Raw genomic sequence first — 27,762 nt, 5'->3', positions numbered from 1 at the left:
TAAATCTGATTCTTATTTCTTACACAAAAGGGCTTGTTTTGACACAGAATAATTTCATGTACCTGAATATCAGGTACAGATGCCAATCTAACTGCATATCATGAGATTTTCCAGACATGGTGGAAAATATCATATTATTGGTCATTAACAGATTGGTCTAGCCACTCATCTCTACCCAGTTAGCAAAATTAAGAATGGTGCCATCTACATTTTTGGATAGGTCTGACACAGGATCAGGTGTCAATAAATAATCACTGATGAATGGTTAAAAAAAATCATATTTTATCATATATACCTATCCATGTGTACATGTGCATATATTTTATTTCTATAGATATTTTATATTAATTACCTGAACTCTTTTGACAAGTACACAACATTTTGAGCATTTATAGAATTAATCAAGTATATGTAATATTGTTTTTTACAATTAATTACACTAATGACCAATTAAATTAATCAAATGCTCATGCATCTTTCTGAATTTTTAATAGGATTTTCTTCTTTTTTAGGAAAAAGAATGCTTTTAAAAATGAATTAAATGCTAAGAGCCCCAGAAATAGCCACATTAAATCAATCTATATTCCAACATTATTGGCAAGCAGATTGATTAAAGCATATAAAATAAATGAATGCTTCATGTCTTATTTCATATATACATATATATATATATGCATATAGAGATATATATCTGTATCTATATATACAGATAAGAACAATGCACTTTTATATCATAAAATAAGTTCATCTACCTGCACCTGAAAGTACTTATTTTTCCTTTCCTATTTAATGGATGAAGAATCCATGTGTTCATCTAAAGTCAAAACTACCCCTTCTCTGCTGGATCCCATTCTCTCTATCCTGTCCAATGGTTCTGCTCTGACAACTACCTCCTCTTTCTCTTGCCTTATAAGTTTTCCCCTCTCTGTTTTCTTATTCCCATCCACATGTCTGTGTCTCCTGATCACTATATATATATAGATATATATATATAGATATATATCTGCACATGTATCTGCTCCTCTTTTGAGAAACACTCTTCCAATGAGCTTTCTGGAACATGCTTACTATCTCACTTCCTCACTTACTATTTTCTCTTACAGACTCTTACCAAGTTAACCACGGCCTTAATCTTTCCAAATCAATGTTCATTTCCTAATCCCCATTATACTTGATTTCAGCAACATTTAATCCAGTTCATCATTTTTTCCTCCATGAAAAATTTTAATTAGCTTCATGTATCCACACTCTCTTGGTTTTCCTCCCTTTTCACTGCAGACTATGTATTTGACTCCTTTACTTGTTCTTTGTCCATCTCCTGACCTCTGAGGGTGAAATACAATAGAGTTCTATCCCTAGCATTCTTTGCTTCCTAATGTGCACTCATTCTCTTGTATATCTCAAGTATAAAGTTCCATGCCTGTCTCTTTATTAATATACTTATAAATCCTATATATATGTATCCTCCTCCAAATTCTCCGTTGATTTCCTGACTCAGATCCAACTGCATAAATGGCATTTTTCCTCACTTGTCTAAAAGAGATTTAAATTTAACTGATGTTAAGTGCATATGTGTATATTTTCTCCTCATATCCATTTTCAAATGTGTGAGTCCCCCAGCATTTCATATTTCAGTTAATGACTTCTTATTTATTTATTTATTTATTTTTGCTGAGCTCCTGTATTTAGTTCCCATAAACTCCATGTCCACACCCAAAAAAGTTGTGTTTAGGTAGTCAGACAACTTTGTACCATCACTGGCACTTCTGTCATCTTGATTCAAGCCAGCATCATCTCTACTCTCTTTTGGGCAACTACACTTAGATACTAACTGAGTGCCCAACTGACACCTTGCTTTTCTGTGCCGTGGAATTCTTATCCAACTAAAACAAAGAAACATTTTATGTCTTTGTTTTTTAAGTTTATTATTTATCTTGAGAGAGAGAGAACACAAGTCGGGGAGGGAGGGGAAGAGAGAGAATCACTGTTAGCACAGAGCCCGTTAAGGGGCTGATACTCAACAAACCTTGAGATCATGACCCGAACCAAAATCAAGAGTTGGGTGCTTAACTGACCAAGCCACTCTGGTACCCCGGAAACATTTTATGTTTTAGTTTTGGCAAATCTTTCTACTTAATCCACCAAGATTCTTCATTGATTATTCTGGCCTTAATTGTAACTTTTGATTTCCCTGATAGTAACTTAGTTGTTATTACCATCCTTTAAGGGTTACTCACAGACATGTTTCCATACTTTCACCTAAGGACTTTTGAGCCACTGTGTTACAATTAAAATGAATGAAAATCATCAAAGAAGACCTATCTGGCACCTAACTGATTTGGAATTATTGGGAAGAAACCTTTGGAAACAGTATCAATTGTTGAATTTACTATGCTGCCACTTTTTAAATTACACCTCTATGTTAAATTATTATGGATTTTTGAAAGTTGTTATTGATTTATGGTAAAAAAAAAGTGAAAATTTCATTTAGAAATCTCCACTAATACTACAAACTTTTATTCTAGACCTATTTGTAACTGTCTGTTTTATGTTATTTTATATTTACAATTCTCAAGAAATGTGGAGATAAATGCCTTATTCAATAGAAAATGCCTTATTCTTATAGAAAAGCTAAAGTCAAATTTTAGTACAATATTGCTTCTACACATTGTGGACTTTAGTTCAACCTGGTTTCATATACAAATCCATTCATGAACTTTGGTGGTTATGAGTGATCTCTTTAGATTCATCAAGGGGAAAAAATACTGACAAAATGTAATCACAACTTATGCCTAGATTATGGGGGAAGACTTTTAGAAAGTCATTATACAAATCACTGGAAATTCATATACTGATTAGAGAAACATATAGAAACAATTCTTTAAAGTGATTATCATGTAAGGGAACACATGAAATGCTTCACATCTGTCTGAGCACACACTACCTTCTATTGTAACCATGAGATTGATAAATAATTTACAGCTAGATGATGTGGTATTTTGAACTAAAAACAAATTGATTGCATAGTACGGTATTAAATTAATTTGAATTTTTGTTAATTGAACTGAAGTTCCTTATACTTTTCTTAACCAGTATTCAAAACAGAAACATTGCTAATTACCTATGCTTTACATTGTGCTAGAAAGTGCCAAATCTTCTTTCTTCAGGGTGATTCCCTTCAAATATTTATTTTTTCCCACATAACTATCTGAATGATAACCACACACAAAGCTTCTCATTTTTCCCATTTGGTTTAAAATTTTTAGCATTAATAGTTTTCAAATGTCCCCTAAAGTATATATACACCCTTCAGAAAGGATTTTAAAAGTGAAATATGAATCAGACTAATAGAGAACAATTTTCAATTGCATTTTCTAGAACATTTTATCCCCAGTTATATATGCGGAGTGTAATCATTGGAAAGTTTTTCATCATCATGTTTTTGCAAAGAAATGTCAAAGAGAAGAAATTAACCACATTAAAAAAATAATGGTTTTAAAAATGTTCTTCACTTTGTAAGTTATAGCATTTAAAAATACATATTCAGCATTTGAAAATAGGATACTGAAAAAATAAACATGATAAGTGAAGGTGCCAGTGAGAGACAATGACTGATACAATGTTTAAACAGCCTCAATATACAAGACAAGGACAAGTTATTTGAACTGATAAAATGTTCTTATTTTTTTCTGTCACTATTGAATATTGTGTTTATAACTATTGATGGGATATTCATATATCTATAGAAAGCATGAAATAAAATATTAAACTAAAGTATTTATTCTATAACTTGAAATTGAAGAAAAATGATATAGCATGAAAATATACAAAAACAAGATAAGGCTATCCATGTATTTGAATGTTAAATTTAGCTCCTATAATGGGGGGAAAATGAGAAAATTTGACTAAAATTAAAGGCATCAGTAAATGAATTTAGTCTTTAAATGTTTTTTTTTCTCTTTTTTGGAGGGGGGAATAGGAGATTGAAATAACTTTGTAACATATCTAATAGATATTCTATTTATAGCATAAGATCAGCAAAATCAGCCTAAAATAAATCTGTGCAAAAGGTGACTATAAGATAGCATCTTAAATGTCAACCAAGAAACTAATAATAAATGTATTTTTTAACAATAAATATATTTCTAAATTCAAGTTAGTTATTTTTTCTTCAAGTATTCTTATCTAAAATAAAAAAAATTACTACCATAAATTAACCTATTACAATCTGGCAAATTCAGTTATATAATAATTTAACCTGAGTCTTTTGATGCAAGATTACAACCTAATGTTAACCTAAAATAAAATATGTGTGGCTTCACAGACTCAAATTTGAAAATTTATTGCAATCAAATGTTCACAGTTACTATATAAACGTTACAGTCTTAAATAAGTATTATCTTTTACTATGTTCTTCAATTGGCTAAGAACTATATCAAATACATTACTTAATCCTTAAAAATATCCAGTGGGCAAGAATGTTTCCAAATAATGTTGCATGTTCTTGGAAATCACTATTAAAAGTAAAGTTTTTGAAAGACATGGGCAAGTAAGATGTCATGGTATTATATGTTTAAGCAGAACATTTGCAGCATAGGTACACTAAAAGAGAGGACAGAATCCATTGGTTCTTGTCCCAGCAGCATTAACTTGCTATGCGCATGTCGGCAGGTCATTTTTAAAACCTTAGGCTTGTTGTCTTCTCTATAGTATATTGGCTTATTATGATAAAACAGTAGTATAATACTTGAAGTGTTTTAAAATAAATACCCAATGTATTACTATTATTACTGGTATTCTCTCTCTCTTACTTTCTGGTAATATACATATTTTTTTAATATTTATTTATTTTTGAGAAAGAGAGAGACAGAGCATGAACGGGGTTGGGTCAGAGAGAGAGGGAAACATAGAATCTGAAACAGGCTCCAGGCTCTGAGCGGTCAGCACAGAGCCCGATGCGGGGCTCAAACTCAGGGACCGCGAGATCATGACCTGAGCCGAAGTCGGATGCTTAACCGACTGAGCCACCCAGGCGCCCCTCTGGTAATATTTTTTAATACATTTTTTAAGTAGTCAATATCTAAATCTCTTTTTGGATCATTTTTCACATTCTGTATAATATCTACCATTTATCCACTGTTTTTCTATAAACAAAAGATAAACCCATATAAATTGTAATGTTTACAGAATCCTTAATCCTAAATCAGAGGAGAAACAAATATTTGGTATGATTTTAATAAAAATGGTAAGTTTATGAGTATACACATTACAATGATTTCTAAAGAATATTATGTAATGTTACGTAATGAGAATACATAGAATTCTAGATTTCACATTAGGATTAGAGAGAGTGGCAACGAAACTATATTGTTAAGTTTGATTAAATGTTAAATGCAATATAAATTTTAAAAGTGAAACACAACTCAATTTCATATCACCAAATTCAGAAAATTTTACCATAAATCTACCGATTATGGGTGATTAATCAAATTTTGATGTTGTGTACTGAAGGCTTTCAGAAGGACTAGAGTTTCTGTGTCTGTAATATGACCTTCAAGAGTTATTGTTCATTTTATTAATTTCACTACCACCCTGCAGTTCCAGTTGGCTAACACTGACCAAAAACAAAATTAAACAAACAAGTATCTGGGCATCACTTTCCAAAGTTTAAATATTTATCAAGATTACTATTTTTCATGAAATGGCATAAAAAAGTAGACAGAAAATAGAAACTTTACAAAGCTTCAAAAAAAAAAGTAATCTAAAAGCTCCTCTGTGTTAACACACAGCAATTACTGTTATATTTTAAAATATCATTGTATCATTGGCAGCCTAGTTCTCTAGCCCAATTCCTACAAGTCTTATCCTTAAAAAAAAAAATCAGGTAAGAGAACGAATTAAAAAGTGGAATATGAATGTCTCTCCAGATTATACCAAAGAAAAAAAACCCACAATGTCAGATCTCATTCAAATAGTGCACACATAGCCATAAAAACCATATTTCCCAAGTTGTTATTGTTTGTGATGCACATTTAAATGCACACAACATTTGCTTTTATGGCAATTTTATTCTTAGCACAGTAAATGGCAAAAGGGTTTCTGTTCAATTGACTTTCTCATAAAAGGCTTAATTCCTTATTCATTTTGGCATAGGTTATATCTTGAGTTTCTTACTCTAGCTTTTGTCTATTCTCTGAGTAAGTAAATTCTGCTGTGTACGACAGACTGACCTGGAGTCAGGGTGAGAGGAAATTTTACTTGTTATAAGTGATGTGAGTTGTAGAAGTTAGATGCTGTTTGGGGGTAGAGGTGGGGATGGGAAATGACTAAGCCCAAACTGCCATCACAACGAATAGCTAGGCATTACATAAAAATATAAAAGTTTTATGCTATGTGATAGGATTCTGCACAGTTCATATCAGAATGTGCTGCTTTGGCATGAGAATTATTTTCAGCTGAAGACAATAAAGCCCTACAGATGCAAAAAGAGATTTTTGCCCCCCCCCCCCCATACTCCCTTAACTGCCTTAGAGAATTTAGATAGAGGCCCTAGAGCCTAAAGATAACTTGCTTTTTTGGTTTGTTTGTGTTTTTTTTTTTTTTTTTGATAAGAAGAATTTCTCAGCATGACACAGCAAATATATATATATTTTTCCCCCCCAAATGTTTTCTCTTCCATCTACTTATGAATTATCTTCTCCTGTTTGAAGTCTTAGACCCTTACCCTCTTCTTACTTCAGGGCTGCATATAAACCTCAATTCCCTGTCAGTGGATCTCATATTCTCTTGGGGGCCCTATATATATGTAATTAAATTTATCTTTCTCCTCTTATCTGTCTTGTGTCAATTTGATGATTAGGCCATCCAGAAGAATGTAGAAATGTAGATAAAATTGTTTTCCTCCCCAGCATATGTCAAGTGTCATCTTAAAGTCTTTGATTCCAAAAAAACAAATGCTACATTATTCTTTCTTAGTATAGCCAGTTTCTTTGTAATTACATAAATGTGAATAGAAATAAATTTAAAGATGTTTTATTACTAGATATATTAGATGCTTTATTTATAGTTCCATAAATCATAAATCATTAAAGAAAGTTCTTAGTGAATTAATGTCTCTATTTAAGTGTAAGAGTAAATGCTAAGCACACTATAGAGGCATTCAAATATTTAACAAATATAATAAAAGATATATAGATATAGTTATAAGCATATACATATGTATAAAGATGGAAATGTCTTTTTAACTTACACTCTAATCTTAATTTTAAAACAATCAATAAGCATGATTGTACAAATATAATTTTAATAAGTTTAAGTATAAATGGCAAACATAAACCTGATAAATTTGATATGTGAAATAGGTCTTAGACTAAAATTGAAATAATTAATGAATAATGCAAACCATACTTTCTTTAAAATTGTCTTAGTATTTGCTAATAGTGTCCAGGTTTTTTTTTTTTTATTAAACTCTTTCTATTGAGGTTATATGAGTCATATGAGGTTGTATGATGTTGTATATATGAGTTTGTAATAGTCATATGAGGTTGTAAGAAATAATACAGAGATTCCTTGTTCCCTTTACCCAGTTTCTACCAATAGTAACATTTTGAAAAGCTGTAGTACAATATCATAACCAACATATCATCTTTAATACTACCCACTGATATTACTCAGATTTCCTGTTTTACTTGTAACCGTGTGTGTGTGTGTGTGTGTGTGTGTGTGTTTATTTCTATTCAAATGTAACAATGAGTATGTCCCTATATTCACCACCATAGCCAAGAAGATATAGGATAGTGATAATCTATCAATATTTTACAAAAATGTGTTTGTTTATTTATTTATTTTGAGAGACAGGGTAAGAATGAGCACAAGTAAGGGAGAGGCAGAGAGAGAGAGAGAGAGAGAGAGAGAGAGAATCCCAAGCAGGCTCCCACACTGTCAGTGCAGGGTCTGATGCAGGCTCAAACTCCCAAACCTATGAGATCATGGCCTGAGCTGAAATCAAGAGTCAGATGCTCAACCAAATGAGCCACACAGTTGCTCCAATACCCATCAATATTTTAAATAATTAGTTTTAAGGCGCTGGTAATCTTTTAAAGCAGATGTTAACAAGCTTTTTCTGGGAAGATGCAGACAAAATGTTTTTTATGTTTTGGGGGCCATACTATCTCTGTTGCAAATACTCAACTCTCCTTTTGTTGTGCAAAAATACCCAAAGAAAATTTCCTAAATTAGCAGGTGTGGCTCTGTTTCAATAACACATTGCTTTTAAAAAATGGACTGGATCCTGAATTTGGCCTCTAACTTCCTGTTTGTTGACTAATGTTCTAAGGTTTGCTTAATTACCTTTTATTAGATCTAAACTACCAAATTTTTCCCCCAAAGGAGGAAAACTCGTTCCTGTTATTTAGTTTTGATTTTTTTATTAAAAATCTAATTAAATATAGGTTTTTAGCATTTCATGAACTTAATATTTTGATTTGCTTCTTCCTTCAGGCCATTATTGTAAACAATATAAATTGCAGACTTCCTAGAGGAAATAGAGTTCACAATCACAAGGATTAATTTTGGCCATCACAATGATGTCAGGCCTTCAGCTATAACGAATCTTGTTTTACACCTAAAACTTGACCAACTGCACACCAATAAGACAGGCAACTTATTGTTTGTTCTATATTATTTAGTCCCTTTCTGCTGAAGCAAAGTCCTTTTGTGAGTTATATATGTTAGGCAAAACCCCAAAATAAATAAGCAGAAGACTCACAAATTCTGAGACCAAAGAAACATGCTAACCCTTGCTAACTAACCCAGACAATATTAATAAAATTTTAATACTATATATAGATAAGGAAGTACTTTGACTTACATATGGTGAAAAAGTATTTTGAAACGATCATAGATGTGATAAATATGCTGAGTATCAGTCTAAAAAGCAAAATTTTCAAACCATTGTTTTATGAACTCACAAGGAAGGCAACGTTCCTAGCTATATCCAGTTCTTCCACTTCCATACTGATATACACATTGATTTGCAATATGCCAAAGCATCCAGCAATAAAGTAGAACATTAGATATTCCAAATGTTTTTTCTCACATGATAATTTACTATCATATGTTTCCATATAATCATTTACAGTGTTTCGGTTGGACAAAACTTCATTTTGGGAATATGATTCTAAATTACCTTAATAGAATATTATTTATATGATTTTAGGATGTTATACAACATTGGCATAGCAATATCTGCACTGTACCATCTCAGGTCAAAATGACAGAATTGGGGCGCCTGGATGGCTCAGTCATTAGGCATCTGATTCTTGATTTCAGCTCAGGTCATGATCTCACAGTTCACGAGATGGAGCCCAGCACATCAGTCTCCACACAGACAGCAGGGAGCCTGCTTGGGATTCTCTTTCTCCCTCTCTCTCTGCCTCTTTCTCTCCCTCTCTGACAAAATAAATAAATAAACTTAAAAAAATGACAGAATCAATTCTCTCTCACACACACACACACACGCACTACTCTCTCATGAGTTTTAAAGCACAATGCTAATAGAATTAATTATAGTTATTTGTAAAATAGACTTGATAGAAGAGGGAAGTAAATAGACTTGAAACCACAACAACTGATATTCTTTCTGTACAAGAAGATAATCTGATACCATAAAAATTTCTGTGCATGTATTCAAGTTGCACATAGTTTACTGTTGTGAGGAAAACTAGTCTTCTAATTTTACTTCGATTATATCAGTAGGCGTCTAGTGGCCACACTGACTAGAGTATTACCCCTTATATCATTTGAAAAGTTCTGTGCATAATTTTATTATTACCTTGGAAATAATATTTTATTTATTCTACCAAATTTGAAAAAAGGAACGTTTTTAGTCATTTACCTTAATTGGTGCACAGATGAAATACATTATATTTCAGTCATACATTTAAGCTAAGAATTAAAATATCAGACAAGATTTAATTGTAAGTAAACCTCAGGAACATTATGAAAAATGAGATGAGGAACCAATCAAAGATGAGAAATCAAGCTGATCACTGACCTATTCGAATGATGGAAGTTCCATACACTTAAGACTTCAGAATTTCAGTGTGGGTTATGACAATTAATAAGCAAATATTATCTCCAGTAGAAGCAAATAGAAAATGAGTTTGTGAATAAATAAATAACATTAAAATGTCCAAAGATTTATTTATATATCATGTTAAAATAATTTTTCAAATCACTAAATCAGCAGTGCCTTTTCATAGACAATACCAATGATTTTGAGTACCATGAAAGTAAACACCAATACTTTCAGATTTTATATTATTGTCATCTCAAATTTACTAATTAAATTTAGCATGAGTTCTTCAGAGTTATTTAAACGGACATTTGCAGGCTCCATATAATCTGAATTATGTGGTGCAAACTGAAACCCATCATTTTTAATCAGGAAGAAAGGAGATGTTATCACAGCATGGCTTGGCATTCACTATTCACTCAATTCCACTCCAGGTGCTTTCCACTGGGTGGATTTGGCCTGTTGACTGAATTGGCCTCCCTGTGTCCTAAGATAACTGCCATGATTGGGAAGCCATATGGTGCAATGCTGTAAGCTATATTAAATTTCAGTCAGATTTTGGCCAACTTTGTACTCATAATTGAGATTCAGAATTGTATCCATGTAAATTTCTATATACTTACTGTTTATTGGTGTGATGAAACTCACAATCTTTTCCTTTCCACTTTTAAATATTTCCTGATATAAAATTGTGTTAGAGGTTAAACTTGAAGTTTAAAGGCAGTAGTTGAGAAGACGAAAGAAATAGAAGGTGACACTTTAGGTCCACCCTGTATTTACCTTTAAAGAAGCAGTCTTCATTGTGAACAATGGTAATCTTTTGCTTTTTCAGGCAAGCAGCTCTATGCACTTCGCAGTGGTTTTCGTAAAATTCCCCATCAGATCCACACACAGGTTTGTAGTGACGTTTGCAAAGGTCCATACAGGCACATTCTGCTTGCCCTGTCTCTCTGCCGATGACACAGTGCCTTCCCAAACCACAGTATTTATTTTCACAAGACCCCAAAGGGACATCCTCAATCAGGAATCCTGAAGATAAAGAAAAAATCATTTGTATTCATTTGTCTAAATGTGGCATGTCAAAGTGTGAAATAAAAAAATTCTAAGAGAAATTCAGTATAATCAGGGTTCAGTTGTTCTCAGTGGAAAAGAGACTTGTATTAGACAGGGAGACTAACTTTTGAAAACACTCTCAACATTGTTCCCCTCTTCTCTCTTGTGCTTGTAGAGAGCTTGTGCTCTCTTCCATCTCTCCAGTGAGTACTGTGGTCCTTAAAAACATGATCCCCAAGATTAAATTGCCTGAGTTCAAATCCTAAGTCTACCATTTATTAGCTGTATGTCTTTGGATAAATTACGTCTTTGTGCCAAGTTGTCCCATCTGTCATATGATGGTAATAGTATAGACCACCTCCTAAAGTTGTACAAAATATTACATGTAAATAATCCACAGGAATGACTTTTCTGTCATAGAGTAAATGTTTAATAAATTCAACTTTTACATTAATAGAATCCTGGAGAAATGACAGGAGAATGACATGGAGAAATGACTAGGAGAAATGACATGCATGTATAAAAAGCAGGAAGTAGGAATGGAAAATTATTGTGCCTTGAAAACTTCTTGATGGGTAGTTATAGCTACTCCTTTCTTGTTTTGACCTTTGCCACTTGACAAGCACTAATACATTTCTTGACTAAATGAACAAATCATGAAGAATTCAATTTTCTTGTTACTTATTCAGTTTAACAGTCTCCATTGGCATCAGAAAAGAAAAGATGGATCCAACAGCCTTGTACTAAAACCAAACTAATCATCTATAATCCCTGCATTTTCATAGGCAGATCTGGCTTTTCTTTTTTATCTGACTGGACTTTATCTGACTGGAAAGTGAAAATTGTCAGTAAACTTAATATGTATATATATATATATATATATATATATATATATATATATATATTCATATTATGTAATACATGAATATATATGTATACATACATGCATATATATATTCAGAGAGATACACACAGAGATATATGTGTGCATGTGGATATATGTGTGTGTGTGTGCATATATATGTGTGTATATATATGTATGTATGTATATATATATATATATATATATATGTATAAAACAATGACACCTATATATTGCAAAAAAAGAAAAAAATTGTGAAGTAATAAATTACAGTAATTTTATTAGACATATAGTGTATATTTTCAACTTGTTGATTTAAAACCATTGCTCCAGGGCACCTGGGTGGCTCAGTCAGTTAAATGTCCAACTCTTGATCTCAGCTCAGGCCATGTCCCAGTGTCATGGTATTGAGTGCCATGTCAGGCTCTGCACTGAATATGGAACCTACTTAAGATTCTGTCTCTCCTGGGGTGCCTCAGTGGCTCAGTCAGTGGGGTGTCCAACTTGGGCTCAGGTCATGTATTCACGGTTTGTGAGCCTCCTGACAGGCTCTGTGCTGACAGCTCAGGCCTGGAGCCTGCTTCAGATTTCTCTCTGTCCTTCCCCTGATCGCACTCTGTCTCTCTCTCAAAATAAATAAACATTAAGAAAAAAATTAAGGGGCGCCTGGGTGGCTCAGTCCATTGAGCATCTAGCTTCATCTCAGGTCATGATCTTGTGATCTGTGAGTTTGAGCTCTGCATTGGGCTCTGTACTGAGAGCTCAGCTGTGGATTCTGTGCCTCCCTCTCTTTCTGCCCCTTGCCTGCTCACACACACTCTGCCTGTCTCTCTCTCTCTCTCTCTCTCTCTCTCTCTATCCCTCAAAAATAAATAAACATTAAAAAATAAATGAAAATAAACTTTAAAAAATTTTAAAAAAAGATTCTGTTTCTCCCTCTCTCTGCCCCTCCCCTTTACACCCACGTGCATACACACATGCACATACTCTCTCTCCCTAAAATAAATAATAAATAAATAAATAAATAAATAGTATGTCTCTTCACATGATGACATCATAATGACAAGGAACATAGATTCTTATACAGAGTTTAAGCCATAACCCCACTAGTTACAACCTTCAGCACCTTGGGTGAGTACCTAACACGTCTGTAAATCAGTTTCTTCATCTGTAAAATAGAGATAATATCATATCCTCATAGGGTTATTAAAATTAAAATATTTGGCATATATAAAAATGCATTTAATTGCTGGTTATTTTTATTAATACTATATTTTTAGGGACTAATTTTCATAAGGCAGATATATACAAATAAAAAGTATTTTAAAAATCGATTTTATTTGCTTTTAAATGAAACCTATGCTGTACTTTTATTTCAATACATATGCATGTATTTCCAAATGGAGTATAGCAAACATAATATTACAAACAAAAAAGACCAATACTATCAACTGTATTTTTTAAGGTATGGCTTTTGATAGCAGTTTAAATTGGAACAAATTTTCTTGAAAACAATTTTTAAATATTTGAACCCTTTGATAATATATTTCAGTTGTTGAGAATGCAGTCTATAAACTTATAAAAAATAAGCAAAATAAATAAAAAGATAATATAATTTATTTAACAAACCTTCCTGATGTGTTATTTTATATGATACCTCACTGAAATATTTTGTTAAATTTTGTAAAATACATTTAATGTGGTAATTTCTGAAGTTTGGCATGCATTAAAATGGCCTAGAGGAGTTGTTAAAAGATCAGTTCTACCTCCAATCCACTTAAGAGTTCTGATTCAGTAGATCTGGGCATGTGTAGCCCCAAATTTATATTTCCAAGTTCCTATGTGATGATGGTACTGTTGTTTCTGAGATCATACTTTAGGGTCTTTGATTTATTGAAATCCTACTTTATATTTAAAATAAATATAACACAAAGGGAAAGACTAGGTAAACAATTAAAGAATGCTCTTAAGTGGGAAAGATGAGAAGTATATGGTACCAATAAAAACATATAAAATAACGTAAGAAGAAACTAAGAAACTTAGAAACTAAGAAGAAGCTAAGAAACTTAGAAAAAACTAAGAAAAGATAAAGTAAAATAAACAATTTATTAACTAGGTGGATATAATGCTGGGCAAATTTTCCTATGTTTGTATTACTGCTTTTTAATGTTCAATGCAATACATTTTTTTAAAAAGTCCAAAATTATGTCAACTGTAACTCTACAGTAATGACTTATTTGAATTTGGAAAATCTTTTTTTCCTCATCCTTACGCCAGTATTTATGCCAAATGTTGATCTAATGTTGACAGAGTCCAAAATGTGAGTGCCAGGAATCTGACTCACATACTTGCATTTTGTATAATTTTACACCTTATATTTTCTTTGTGTTCTTACTATCTTACTAATTCTAAATAGTTTTATTGCTATCAAATAGCTTAAGATTTTTCAAGAGAATATTTCATGTTTTTGCTATCAAAGAATGAGTTTAATGTTTATTAAGAGAGTCTGATTATTTTACACTTTAGTCACAAAATGAGTTGGCTAACTGAATCAGTAGTTTTCTTTTTAGCGAGGAATGCTCTGCTAAAAATGAAGTCATTTCTGGTATATCTGATGAATTGCTTTCCCAGATTCTCTCTTCTTTTTATTTTTTTTTTCTGTCTTAAAGCCTATACTCTAGAGATTTATATTAGGATATTGGCCATTTTCTAGAAGTTAATGAACTAGTTAGAAGCTGCATGTTGCATGTAGTTGCTACAATTAAAGGAAATTTAATTAATTCATATGCAATCCAAAAGAAAGCTCATATTATGTAAATGAATAGCTAGAACATATCCTTTCTGACAGTAATTATCCATGACTAACACTGAACTTAAGTTTCAGCTGAGATTAAATCAATTTAATCTGATCAACATGTCAAAGATTTCTTTTAAGTACATTCAGGCAGATGACACACTAAATGAATTTTAATCAAGAACTTATATCCTGCTGTCTCATAACTTGATAAAGTAACATTTGTTCCCCAAAAAAGTGCTGTATGTTTAACAAGTACATCATTTTATAATTTCTATGCCTTCAGAGCAGTATAAAAACTCCTCAAAAGATTTGAGACGAAGATGAGACCTTTAAAGATAAAAGACACCAAGTTTTAAAGCAAAATAATTCCATAGAATTCTAAAAATTTTTTCTTCAGATTCTCAATCATGATGCAATCCTCTTCAAGTGATTACATATGTAATATACAATTTACCAGAGTACTTAATATAGAATGGATCTAAATTGAAATAAACTTTAATATAATGTACTTATTTTTATTTGTAAGGTGCTATGTTAGTTGCTATAGGACAGATGAAAAGAATCGTCATTGACACTTTTTGTAGTGGCTCACAAAGGGCATAAGGCAGGATTTGAGTGTGCCCAAGTAGGGAAGGAAAGTTGGAGGGACACAACTTGGAGAGTGAGATGGATAATAACAGGTAAGACCTCACAAGCAATGTATCACGTCACAGTTGAGGTTATGTCCTACAAATGGATTCGGAGTTCAGAAAGCTGCTCTAGGATTAGACACGGTATGGAATAAATACTGGATTGAAAACAGAAACAGCAGACGGAGGTAAAAGATTGTGATGAGCTAACTACTTCTAATGATTCCAATGGAATATAAACATAATTAATTTAGAGTGCCAAGTTATTTGAGGTGTTAATTGTCTCATAAAAATGTATAATGCTAAAGTACCAAATATAAGTATTACGTTAACTTTGACTTGTTAAACAAACAAACAAAAAAAAAACCAGATTTTGGAATTGAACAGGATTACAGTCTTTGCTTTTCCATTACATATTAGTCTGACCTCATCTAGGCTGTAATGTCTTTAGGTCTGATATTCAAATGGTAAAATAAAAGGGAACTGATAAATTATGTTCAGATTTACTCTCATCCAATCTCTTCATTTAAGAATGCTTGGCAAAACATAATTTTAATAAAAGCTAATATCCAAGAAATATATTAATCTTTCTCTAGAATGTTTAATATTTAAACTTCACCTGCATTAAACAATCACATACTCAATATTTTCTAGTTTAAATATTTTCATACTCTAGAAATAGCATCAGACATACAAAATGTAAAATTATTATTGTTTAAAAAGTTTTTTAATGTTTATTTTTGAGAGAGAGGAGAGTACAAGCAGGAGCAGAGAGGGAGAGACAGAATCTGAAGCAGGCTCCAGGCTCCGAGCTGTCAGCACAGAGCCCAATGCAGGGCTCAAACCCACAAACCACAAGACTGTGACCTGAGCCCACGTCAGATGCTTAAACTGACTGAGCCACCCAGGTGCCCCAAATGCAAAATTATTTTTAACGTAGGTTTTCTAATTTCTCCTTTCTAAGATTTTGTGATGATATATTCTATTTCTATATCATGTTAATAATTACAACAATGGGCCTAAAATCAGTCCTTTAATTTACATTCCAACTGTCACTACCAGTGAAATTTCTGGGCAATTAGTTAAAATTGGTGAGTATCAATTTCCTTGTCTAACTAAAAAATAGAAGAAACTCTATAAGTATTATTTAAATGAATAAATAAAATGAGGATAATAATAAGCATAGGGTAATATGATTGAGCCTATGAGAGGATAGCATAGAGATATCCTTTATGAGATAATGCATTGCATGTACTTGGCTTAGAGTATGACAGATGTAGTTATTATTATTAATAATTATCATTTATGATCAATTTGGCATAGACAATATCACTGGAATGAATAAAGAACAGCTTTTGACAACTCTAGCTTTTATTATGTTCATTAGAAATGTATTTGTGGGAGTGTTGAGGTGTGTTTTTCTAAATAATATACCTAAAAATTTTAAATAGTATCCACTACATAAGAATTCCCCTCACCCGCAAAAAAAAATAAAGAAAGAAAAATAAAAAAGAAAGAAAAAAACCCTAAATTTATCTAATTACATATTTTGATTTATAAATAAGTATAATACTTTGGTGATATTTTGTTACCCACATAAAGAAAAATTGCAAAACTCTTCAGTAAATGCAAAATACAATTTCACACTGTAAATGAATAAAACACATTCGGTCCTCACTAACTTCATGGCAAGTAGCAGTTCAAGTAAATATTCTAATGCCTGTAGAAGACTGAGCACAGTTATGATCTTTTCATGACCTTTAATGATTAGGATATGTATTTCCTGCTGCTACTTTGTGAAGTTGGTGAAAACAAGGCTACCTGATTGATAGTTTGCCCAGGGTGCCACTACTGAAAGACAGTTTGAATGACCACCTAACAGTAGTTCAGTGAATTTGGAACCTTCTTCCCCATCTTATTTTAAACATCCTATTGGACTTCTGTAAGCACTTTCATGTAATTCTGCATTCAGATTTATTTTAAAAGACGTAAATATGAAAAAAAAAAAAAGATAAGTACAGAAAAAGCCAGGAATTCAGTTAAATTGCAACCATCCAAATTATAGTTCCTGTTTAACTCAAGGAAATTTTTGCCAACACAGATAGTTTTTCATGTGTCATTATGAGAAGTTAGATAATTTGAGATCACTAGCTAATAGTTACTTCTTTGAAGTTCTCAACTGCAGTATAATTCCAATAGCAGAACACTGAAAGAGCCCAAGATACACGCTCAAAACTGTTTCCAACCTCAACTAGAGACCTTGATCACAAAGTACACCAAAATTTATCCTACTCCTTAATTTTATCTTTTCCAAGTAACAACTAGGAGCCAAGATTTCTCTATCAACTTAATATTTCAATCCTACTGAGAACTTAGAGTAATACTTGTGGTTATACACTTTACCAGATAAAAATACTTTCATCATCTGTGTGATTTATTTAGATCACAGAAATGGGTTGGAAACCAAAGAAATCTCACTTGCTAATACTTGCTATTAGTAGCTAGAAATGCAATGACATTATAGACATATCAGTAAAGAGATAAATTGATAAACTGATAGATGGATAGATCATAGGTGAGTATATGGTATTTAAAACTTTTTTAAAATATGACTGATTATTAAAAAGAAAAAAAATATTTTTAAATATTTTAGTTCTGTGAAGATTATGAGTTATGAGTTATATTAAAAGAAAAAAAGTAATCCTTTTGCTTAGTAACTAGTGGCTACTCTTCTCTATGAATGATTTTGACCCTTATAATAAATAAGAAAATAAATCAATTAACAGACATAAAATAAAAGTATTTTATAGAAGTCTATGTAAGGAGACTAAAGACATATGTTAAATCATCTGTGATACTTAAAATATTTCAGGCTTTGGAATAAACCCAAATCATAAAAAAATATCTAACTTCCTATTTACATAAAAACTTAAAGCAGTAGATAGATTATTCTCAACTAATGTAGATATTTTCACACAATGATAAAGAATATTAAATAGCAAAATAAAAATTTTAAACTGAAGATCAAACATTGTAATGGAAGGGTAGATTTGGGTAGGCAATCTTCAGGTTCATTGTAATGCTGATTGCTGGAGTCAGACCAACAACATGACTAATGGAGAATTGAGGAAGAAATGAAGACAACAATTTCTGTACTGACTGTAATCATAAATGGCTGCTAGAAGAGGAACATTGCTTTTAGAATTTAAAAGTTTCAGTTTTATGGGTACAAAGGAGGGTACTTGTTGTGTTGAGCACTGGTTGTTAAATGTAAGTGATGAATTGTTAAATTCTAGTCCTGAAACCAATATTACACTACATGTGAATTAACTAGAATTTAAATAAAAATTTAAAACAAGCCAAAAACTAACAATGAAACAACCCAACACTTTTCCTAGTGAAAAAAGGCTTCAATTTTAAAATCCACTTCAATAAATTATTTTGATATGCTCACTTACCATTGAAAAAGTATTGTTTTTATATAGTGTTTTTAATTTGTTGATTTTATATTTTTAATTAATAGGCTTATTTTTCGAGTATTTTTTGGTTCATAGCAAAATTCTGTAGGAAATACAGAGAGTCAGTTAAGCCAATCATAAGAAGACAAATACAATATGATTCTAATTATGAGCTTCTTAGAGATGTCAAAATCATAAAGACATAAAGTAGGATGGTAGTTTGACAGGGGCTGGGGGAGGGAGAATGGGTAGTTCCTGTTTAATGGGTAAGAGTTTCAGTTCTGCTAGAGAGGAGCTAAGATGGTGGAACAGCATGGAAGTTTTTTGTGTGTCTCGCATCCATGAAATACAGCCAGACCAACACTAAACCATCCTACACACCTAGAAAACTGATTGGAGGATTAACACAACAATCTGCACAACCTGAACCACAGACTTCAGCAGGTACACAGCATGGAGAGCTGAACTTGGGGAGCAAGAAGCTGCGAAAGGTAGGGAACCACTTTTGTGGGTAGAGAGAGGATGGAGACTGGGGAGTGGGGGAGAATATGGGAAAATCACCCCTCCCCAAAAGCAGCTGGAGAGAAAGTAGAAAATTGGAAACAGCCGCAGGGACTAAACTAAAAAGGGAGAAAAGAGAAAGGAGAGGGTTTAAATTCCATTAAGACTGTAAACAAGGGGAGCACAAAGGCTGAAACTCCACAGCTCAATACCTGGTGGTGCTGTGGTGGGAAGGGCGAATCCCCAGGAAAAGAGTGGGGTCCGGGAGGTTCTCAGGCCACACGGGGAAAAGCGGCTCCACTGCTGGAATGACATTTGGTAGAGACTGTTGAAGCCACCTGGTCCCAGCAGACCCCAGAAAGTGGCCACATTAGCTGGTGCTGGGTCAAGGTCGTTAAGGGTGAAGCCTGGTGCCAGATGTGTGTTGTGATTTTCCATAATCCCTGCTGCTGCTGCTGCTGCTGCTGCTGCTGCTGCTACACTGTCTCGCTAACATTTTCTGGGATGGGCTGGCACCTGGCTGCAGTCTTGGGGCACCAGCAACAACAGGGTCCAGCGGGCATACCTGGGTGCAGCTGACATTTGACCATTGCTTGGTGAGACCCTCCCAAACAGGGGCAGAACGGGTCAAAGCCGCAGTCCTTCAGAAATAAGGGGCCGGGGAAAACAGCCACATCTAAGACAAAACTTGGGAGACAGGTAATGCCTGGGGCCTGGTCACGGAGAGTGAAGAAGCAGAGAGTGGGTGAGAGCTGAAGACGGAGGACAGGTGTGTGATTGCTGATCCGGGAAAACACTGGGTAGCTGGGTGGCTAGTTTCATCGCTCCCGCGCATGCTCCTATTCACCTACAAGCCCCACAACAATTCACCCCCAGTAGGCTAGCAGAGCCATCTAGTGGAGAGCGGAGCTGTTACACTGAGCCCCACCCAACTAGGCCAAATTCTCTCTTCAAGAACACAAGTCTCACTGCTGGCTTAATTTATGGACTATAAAGAGCTACATAGACTGACTTCTAGGGGAAAACAAAGCAATTTCAGTCCTACTTCAATCTGTTAGCAAGTTCATCTATTCAATTTTCTTTCTTTTTTGTTCTTTTTCCTTTTTCTCTTTTACAATTCTTTTCTTTTTCTTGAATACAGAAAGAGAAAAATTCATTTTTATTTTTAATTTTTATTAAATATCTTTTCTTAATTTGTATTGCTATATTTTTTACGTTTGTGTAAATTTTTTCAAATTCTACTTTACTTCCATCATTTTATATTAGTCTACTTCAGTGTAATCACCTTTTCCAATTTTCAAACAATTTCCTTTTTTTCTTTTTTCTTTTTTCTCTTTTTCATTTCTTTTCATTTTCTTGAATGCAGAAAGAGAAAAACTTCATTTTTACTTTCAATTTCTATTAAAATATTTTAATTTAACTTTTATTACTATATTTTTTGCTGTTATGTAAATTTTTTCAAATTCTATTTTACTTCCATCATTTTATTTTAGTCTACTACAGTGTACTCACTTTTTCAAATTTCCAAACGATTTTTTTCTTTTTTTTCTTTTCTTTCTTTTTATCTTTTCTTTTTTTTAAATACAGAAAATTAAAAACTTCACATTTATTTTTAATTTTTATTAAAAATATTTTTCTTTAATTTTTTTCTATTGTATTACTTACTTTTGTGTATATTTTTTCAAATTCTATTTTACCCCCATCATCTTATTTTAGTCTACATCTGTGTATTCATTTTTTCAAATTCTCAAATGATTTCCTTTTTTTTCTCTCCCCCCCCCCTTTTTTTTCTCTAATCTGTCAAACCACTTTCAACACCCAGAGCAAAACACACCTAGGCTCTAGCATCATCTATTCGATTTTTGTGTGTGTGTTTTTAATTTTTTAATTTTAATATGTTTTAAATTTTAACCTTTTTTTCAATTTCAATTTTTCTACCTCATTAATTCCTTTTCTCCCATCAAAATGACAATATGAAGGAATTCACCCCAAAAGACAGCATGAAGAAACAACAGCCAGGGATTTAACCAACACAGATACAAGCAAGATGTCTAAACCAGAATTTAGAATCATGATAATAAGAATACTAGCTGGAGTGGAAAATAGATTAGAATCCCTTTTTGCAGAGATAAAAGAGGTAAAAAATAGCCAGAATGAAAGTAAAAATGTGATAACTGAATGCAAACACGGATGGATGCAGTGGCGGCAAGGATGGATGGGGCAGAACAAAGAATCAGCAATATAGAGGGCAAACTTATAGAGAATAATGAAGCAGAAAAAAAGAGAGAGATTGAGGCAAAAGGGCACATTTTAAGAATTAGAGAAATTAGTGACTCATTAAAAAGGAACATCAGAATCATAGGGGTCCCAGAAGAGGAAGAGAGAGAAATAAGGGTAGAAGAGTTATGTGAGCAAATCATAGCAGAAAACTTTTCATTAACCTGGGGAAAGACACAGACATCGAAATCCAGGAAGCACAGAAGACCCCCATTAGATTCAACAAAAAACCGACCATCAAAAAGGCATATCATAGTCAAATTCACAAAGTACTCAGGCAAGGAGGGAATCATGAAAGCAGCAAGGGAAAAAAAGTCCCTAATCTACAAGGGAAGACAGATCAGGTTTGTCGCATATCTACAGAAACTTGGCAGTCCAAAAGAGAATGGTGGGATATATTCAGTGTGCTGAATCAGAAAAATATGCAGCCAAGAATTCTTTATCCAGCAAGGCTGTCATTCAAAATACAAGAGATATAAAGTTTGCCAGACAAACAAAAAGGAAAGGAGTTTGTGACCACTAAACCAGCCCTGCAAGAAATTTTAAGGGGGATCCTCTGAAGGGAGAAAAGATAAACATATATGTGTGTGTGTGTGTGTGTGTGTGTGTGTGTGTGTATCATACTAATGGTCAACAAAAGAAAGCCAGAGTAGCCATACTTATATCAGACAATGTAGACTTTAAAATAAAGACTGTATCAAGAGATGCAGAATGGCATCATATCATAATCAAGGAGTCTATAGACCAAGAAGACCTAACAATTGTAAATGTTTATGCGCCAAATGTGGCAGCACCCAAATATATAAATCAATTAATCATAAACATAAAGAAACTCATTGATAGTAATACCTCAATAGTAGGAGACTTCAACACCCCACTCACAGCAATGGACAGATCATCTAATCAAAAAAATCAACAAGGAAACAATGGCTTTCAATGACACACTGGACCAGATGGACTTAACAGATATATTCAGAACATTTCATCCTAAAGCAGCAGAATATACATTCTTCTCAAGTGCACATGGAACGTTCTCCAGAATAGACCATATACTGGGACACAAATTAACCCTAAAAAGTACAAAAAGATCAAGATTATACCATGCATAGTTTCAGTCCACAATGCTATGAAACTTGAAATCAACAACAAGAAAAAATTTAGAAAGGTAACAAATACTTTTGGACTGAAGAACATCCTACTAAAGAATGAATGGGCTAACCAAGAAGTTAAAGAGGAAATTAACAAGTATATGGGAGCCAATGAAAATGATAACACCACAACCCAAAACCTCTGGGACACAGCAAAGGTGGTCATAAGAGGAAAGTATATAGCAATCCATGCCTTCCTAAAGTAAGAAGGAAGATCTCAGATACACAACCTAACCTTATGCCTTAAGGAGCTGGAAAAAGAACAGCAAATAAGACCCAAAACCAGCAGAAGACAGGAAATAATAAAGATTAGAGCAGAAATTAATGCTATCAAAAAAAAAAAAAAAAAAAAAAACAACTGTAGAACAGATTAATGAAACCAGAAGCTGGTTCTTTGAAAGATTAACAAAATAGATTGAAAGAAGAAAAAGGAAAGGACCAAATAAATAAAATCAAGAATGAAAGAGGAGAGATCACAACCAACACAACAGAAATAAAAACAATAATAAGAGAATATTATGAACAATTACATGCCAATAAAATGGGTAATCTGGAAGAAATGGACAAATTCCTAGACATATACACACTACCAAAACTGAACAGGAAGATATAGAAAATTTGAACAAACCCATAACCAGTAAGGAAATCTAATTAGTGATCAAAAATCTGCCAAAAAACAAGAGTCCAGGGCCATATGGCTTTCCAAGGGAATGCTACCAAACATTTAAGGAAGAGTTAACATGTACTCTCTTCAAGCTATTTCAAAAAATGAAATGGAAGGAAAACTTCCAAACGCTTGTTATGAAGCCAGCATTACCTTGATTCCAAAACCAGTCAGAGACCCCACTAAAAAGAACTATAGACCAATTTCCCTGATAAACATGTATTCAAAAATCCTCAATAAGATATTAGCCAACCGGATCCAATAATACATTAAAATAATTATTCACCATGACCAAATGAGATTTACACCTGTGAGGCAGGGCTGGTTCAATATCCGCAAAACAATTAACGTGATTCATCACGTTAATAAAAGAAAGGACAAGAACCATATGATCCTCTCAATAGATGCAGAGAAAGCATTTGACAAAATACAGCATCCTTTCTTGATGAAAACCCTCAAGAAAGTAGGGATAGAAGAAGCATATCTCAAGATCATAAAAGCCATATATGAAAGACCCAATGCTAATATCATCCTCAATGGGGAAAAACTGAGAGCTTTCCCCCTAACGTCAGGAACAAGACAGGGATGTCCACTCTCCCCACTGTTCTTCAACATAGTATTGGAAGTCTTAGCCTCTGCAATCAGACAACACAAAGAAATAAAAGGCATCCAAATCGGCCAGGAGGAGGTCAAATTTTCACTCTTCGCAGATGACATGATACTCTATATGGGAAACCCTAAAGATTCCACCGAAAACCTGCTAGAATTGATTCATGAATTCAGCCAAGTTGCAGAATATAAAATCAATGCACAGATATCGGTTGCATTCTTATACACCAACAATGAAGAGACAGAAAGATAAATCAAGGAATCCATCCCATTTATAGTTGCACAAAAAACCCATAAAATACCTAGGAATAAATTTAACCAAAGTGGTGAAAAATCTATACAATGAAAAGTATAGAAAGCTCATGAAAGAAATTGAAGAAGACACAAAAAAATGGAAAAAGATCCCATGCTCCTGGATAGGAAGTACAAATATTATTAAAATGTCAATACTACCCAAAGCAATCTACATATTCAATGCAATCCCTATAAAAATAACACCAGCATTCTTCACAGAGCTAAACCAAATAATCCTAAAATTTGTATGGAACCAGAAAAGACCCTGAATAGCCAAAGCAATCTTGAAAAAGAAAAACAAAGCAGGAGGCATCACATTCCCAGACTTCAAGCTATACTACAAAGTTGTAATCATCAAGACAGTATGGTACTGGCACAAGAAAAGACACTCAGATCAATGGAACAGAATAGAGAACCCAGAAATGGACCCACAAATGTATGGCCAACTAATCTTTGACAAAGCAGGAGAGAATATCCAATGGAATAAAGACAGTCTCTTCAGCAAGTGGTGCTGGGAAAACTGGACAGCGACATGCAAAAGAATGAACCTGGACCACTCTCTTACATCATACACAAAAACAAACTCAAAATGGATGAAAGACCTCAATGTAAGACAGGCAGCTGTCAAAATTCTCGAGGAGAAAGCAGGCAAAAACCTTTTTGATCTTGGCCGCAGCAACTTCTTACTCAACATGTCTCCATAGGCAAGGGAAACAAAAGCAAAAATGAACTACTGGGATTTCATCAAAATAAAAACCTTATGCGCAGTGAAGGAAACAATCAGCAAAACTAAAAGGCAACCGACAGAATGGGAGAAGATATTTGCAAATGACATATCAGATAAAGGGTTAGTATCCAAAATTTATAAAGAACTGATCAAACTCAACACCCAAAAAACAAATAATCCAGTGAAGAATGGGCAAAAGACATGAATAGACACTTCTCCAAGGAAGACACACAGATGGCCAACCGACACATGAAAAAATGCTCAACATCACTCATCATCAGGGAAATATAAATGAAAACCACAGTGAGATACCACCTTATACCTGTCAGAACGGCTCACATTAACAACTCAGGCAACAACAGATGTTGGTGAGGATACGGAGAGAGAGGATCTCTTTTGCATTGTTGGTGGGAATGCAAGCTGATGCAGCCCCTGTGGAAAACAGTATGGAGGTTCCTCAAAAAACTAAAAAATAGAACGACCCTATGATCCAGCAATTGTACTACTAGGCATTTATCCACAGGACACAGGTGTGCTGTTTCAAAGGGACACATGCATCCACATGTTTATAGCAGAACTATCAACAATAACCAAAGTATTGAAAGAGCCAAATGTCCATCGATGTATGAATGGATAAAGAAGATGTGGTATATATATGCAATGGAGTATCACTCGGCAATCAAAATGAAGTAAATCTTGCCATTTGCAACTACGTGGATGGAACTGGAGGGTACTACGCCAAGTGAAACTAGTCAGTCAGAGAAAGACAAAAATCATATGACTTCACTCATATGAGGGCTTTAAGAGACAAAACGGATGAACATAAAGAAAGGGAAACAAAAATAATATAAAAACAGGGAGGGGGACAAAACAGAAGAGACTCATAAATATGGAGAACAAACTGAGGGTTACTGGAGGGGCTGGGGGAGAGGGGATGGGCTAAATGGGTAAGGGGCACTAAAGAATCTACTCCTGAAATCATGTTGCACTATATGCTAACTAATTTGGATGTAAATTTAAAAAAATAAAAAATAAAATTAAAAAAAATAAAAAAAACAAAAAAGTGAAAAACTAAAAAAAAAAAAAAAAGAAAGAGTTTCAGTTCTGCAAGATGAAAAGAGATGTGGAGAGCTCTGAAAACCGGTGATAATGTTTGCGCAATAATATCAGTGTACCTCACGCCACTGGGCTGCACACTAAAAATGTTTGAAAAGGTAGTTTCATATTTTTTTACTACAATATAAATTTGGAAAAAAACATTAAAGTCCAAAGAGTTCTTATATATCTCCTCTTTCCAAAGTACACAACCTTCCCCACCACCAACAAAACTTGATCATCCACTATTTGCAAAGAAGAGCCTTTGCTTCCTGAGTCAACTCATTACCACTCTAAGACACTATACTTCCACGATTAATTATAAAACCTCAATCTCAGTCATTTTTGAGGTTTTTGTTTTCCTCCTTGAGGGTGTAAGTCAATGTAAGGGTGAATTTTCTGAAATAGTAAGGCATGAGAGATCAATTCATTTGACCTTAGGTTCAGAACACACAGTTTGTTATTTTACAACTTTATTTCCTATTCCCATGGTCACTCAAATTTCTATGCACATAAGACAACAACACATAAGACAATAACAAACAACATAAGACATAAAGCACCTTCTCTACTCTCATACCTTATTTCCTTTAACCACCTACTTCTTCCCGTCACCAACTGTGGTTTAAATCTAATACATATCCAATTCTCCAAAAATCTTTGTTTATCCTCATAATCCCTCAATTCCCATGACTTAGGTGTTTGGAATAAAAATAGGCATTTTAGGCTGTTCACACACTTCACTTCTCAGAGGTAACAGACACGGGTTCAATCCACTGCTTGAATTGGACAAATGTCAAGGAGAAAATAATAGAATATTACCTCAAAAGTGTTATGTCACTGCTTTATAATGTAAGGACATATAACTCTGCCCTGTAGGGTTATGGAAGCCATATTAGAGGAGAAAAGACCAGCACTGTATGGGAATTAGCCATGTAAAGAAAAGAATCATAAAAGGAGACTTTGAACAAGGTGTGAATATACGCACAAGATGATTTAATGTTACCAAAAGGCAAAGATTATGGTTGAGATTGTTAGAGGATGTGGTGCCCAAATTAGAGACAGGATTATAATAGCAGCCCTGAAGGTTATGTTAAGGATGTGTTACTATGGCAGTAGAAGCTAGTATGTGATAGTTTTAAGGATGAATCTATATGGAGGATAGAAAATAAACACCAGCTAGGAAGCTACCACCCTGGCCCACATAAAAATAATGTGAGTCAGAACAAGGACATCTATTAGAAACTCAATATATGGAGCAATATAATATCAGTCATAAAGAGAGGAGGCAAAAAGAGAAACACTGAACATAAATTAAGAGTCTAAGAGTAGTTATAAGTAAAGATAATTTTGTCAACAGCTTTGTAAGTGGTTGAAGAAATTCTTAGTCTCAATATACTTGAATAATAATAACAGTAAGCACAATAAATAATTGGTTGTGGATGAAAATGACACAATTTAGGCTGGAATCCGAATAGCTTTAATTGCATTAATTTACAACATTGTGTTATTTTTCATCAAAACTCACTCATCTCACATAGAAGAATGGGAAAGTAAGATGATGATGATTATT

General features: G+C 33.5%; 1 protein-coding gene and 1 long non-coding RNA gene across 4 annotated transcripts in view; one reads left to right on the top strand and one right to left on the bottom strand.

Moving 5' to 3' along the window:
* FSTL5 (follistatin like 5) overlaps positions 1 to 27,762 on the bottom strand; it is a 791,029-nt gene that overhangs the window by 487,614 nt on the left and 275,653 nt on the right. Inside the window, exon 4 of the mRNA XM_015538440.2 lies at positions 10,856 to 11,104. Within this exon, the coding sequence (XP_015393926.2) occupies positions 10,856 to 11,104 (249 nt within the window). The remainder of the gene's footprint in view (positions 1 to 10,855; positions 11,105 to 27,762) is intronic.
* The window catches only part of LOC122237929, a 63,131-nt gene continuing 48,437 nt past the window's right edge, over positions 13,069 to 27,762 (top strand). For 2 of the 3 annotated variants that reach the window (XR_006216701.1, XR_006216703.1), the window contains exon 1: positions 13,069 to 13,121. This is a non-coding gene — a long non-coding RNA (uncharacterized LOC122237929). The remainder of the gene's footprint in view (positions 13,122 to 27,762) is intronic. The other variant, XR_006216702.1, reaches the window with a different exon arrangement.

The sequence above is a fragment of the Panthera tigris genome, chromosome B1, assembly GCF_018350195.1.
Source record: "Panthera tigris isolate Pti1 chromosome B1, P.tigris_Pti1_mat1.1, whole genome shotgun sequence".
Lineage (NCBI taxonomy): Eukaryota > Metazoa > Chordata > Mammalia > Carnivora > Felidae > Panthera > Panthera tigris.
The sequence above is the reverse complement of the archived record's forward strand: the minus strand, read 5'-3'. Positions and strand labels throughout refer to the sequence as shown.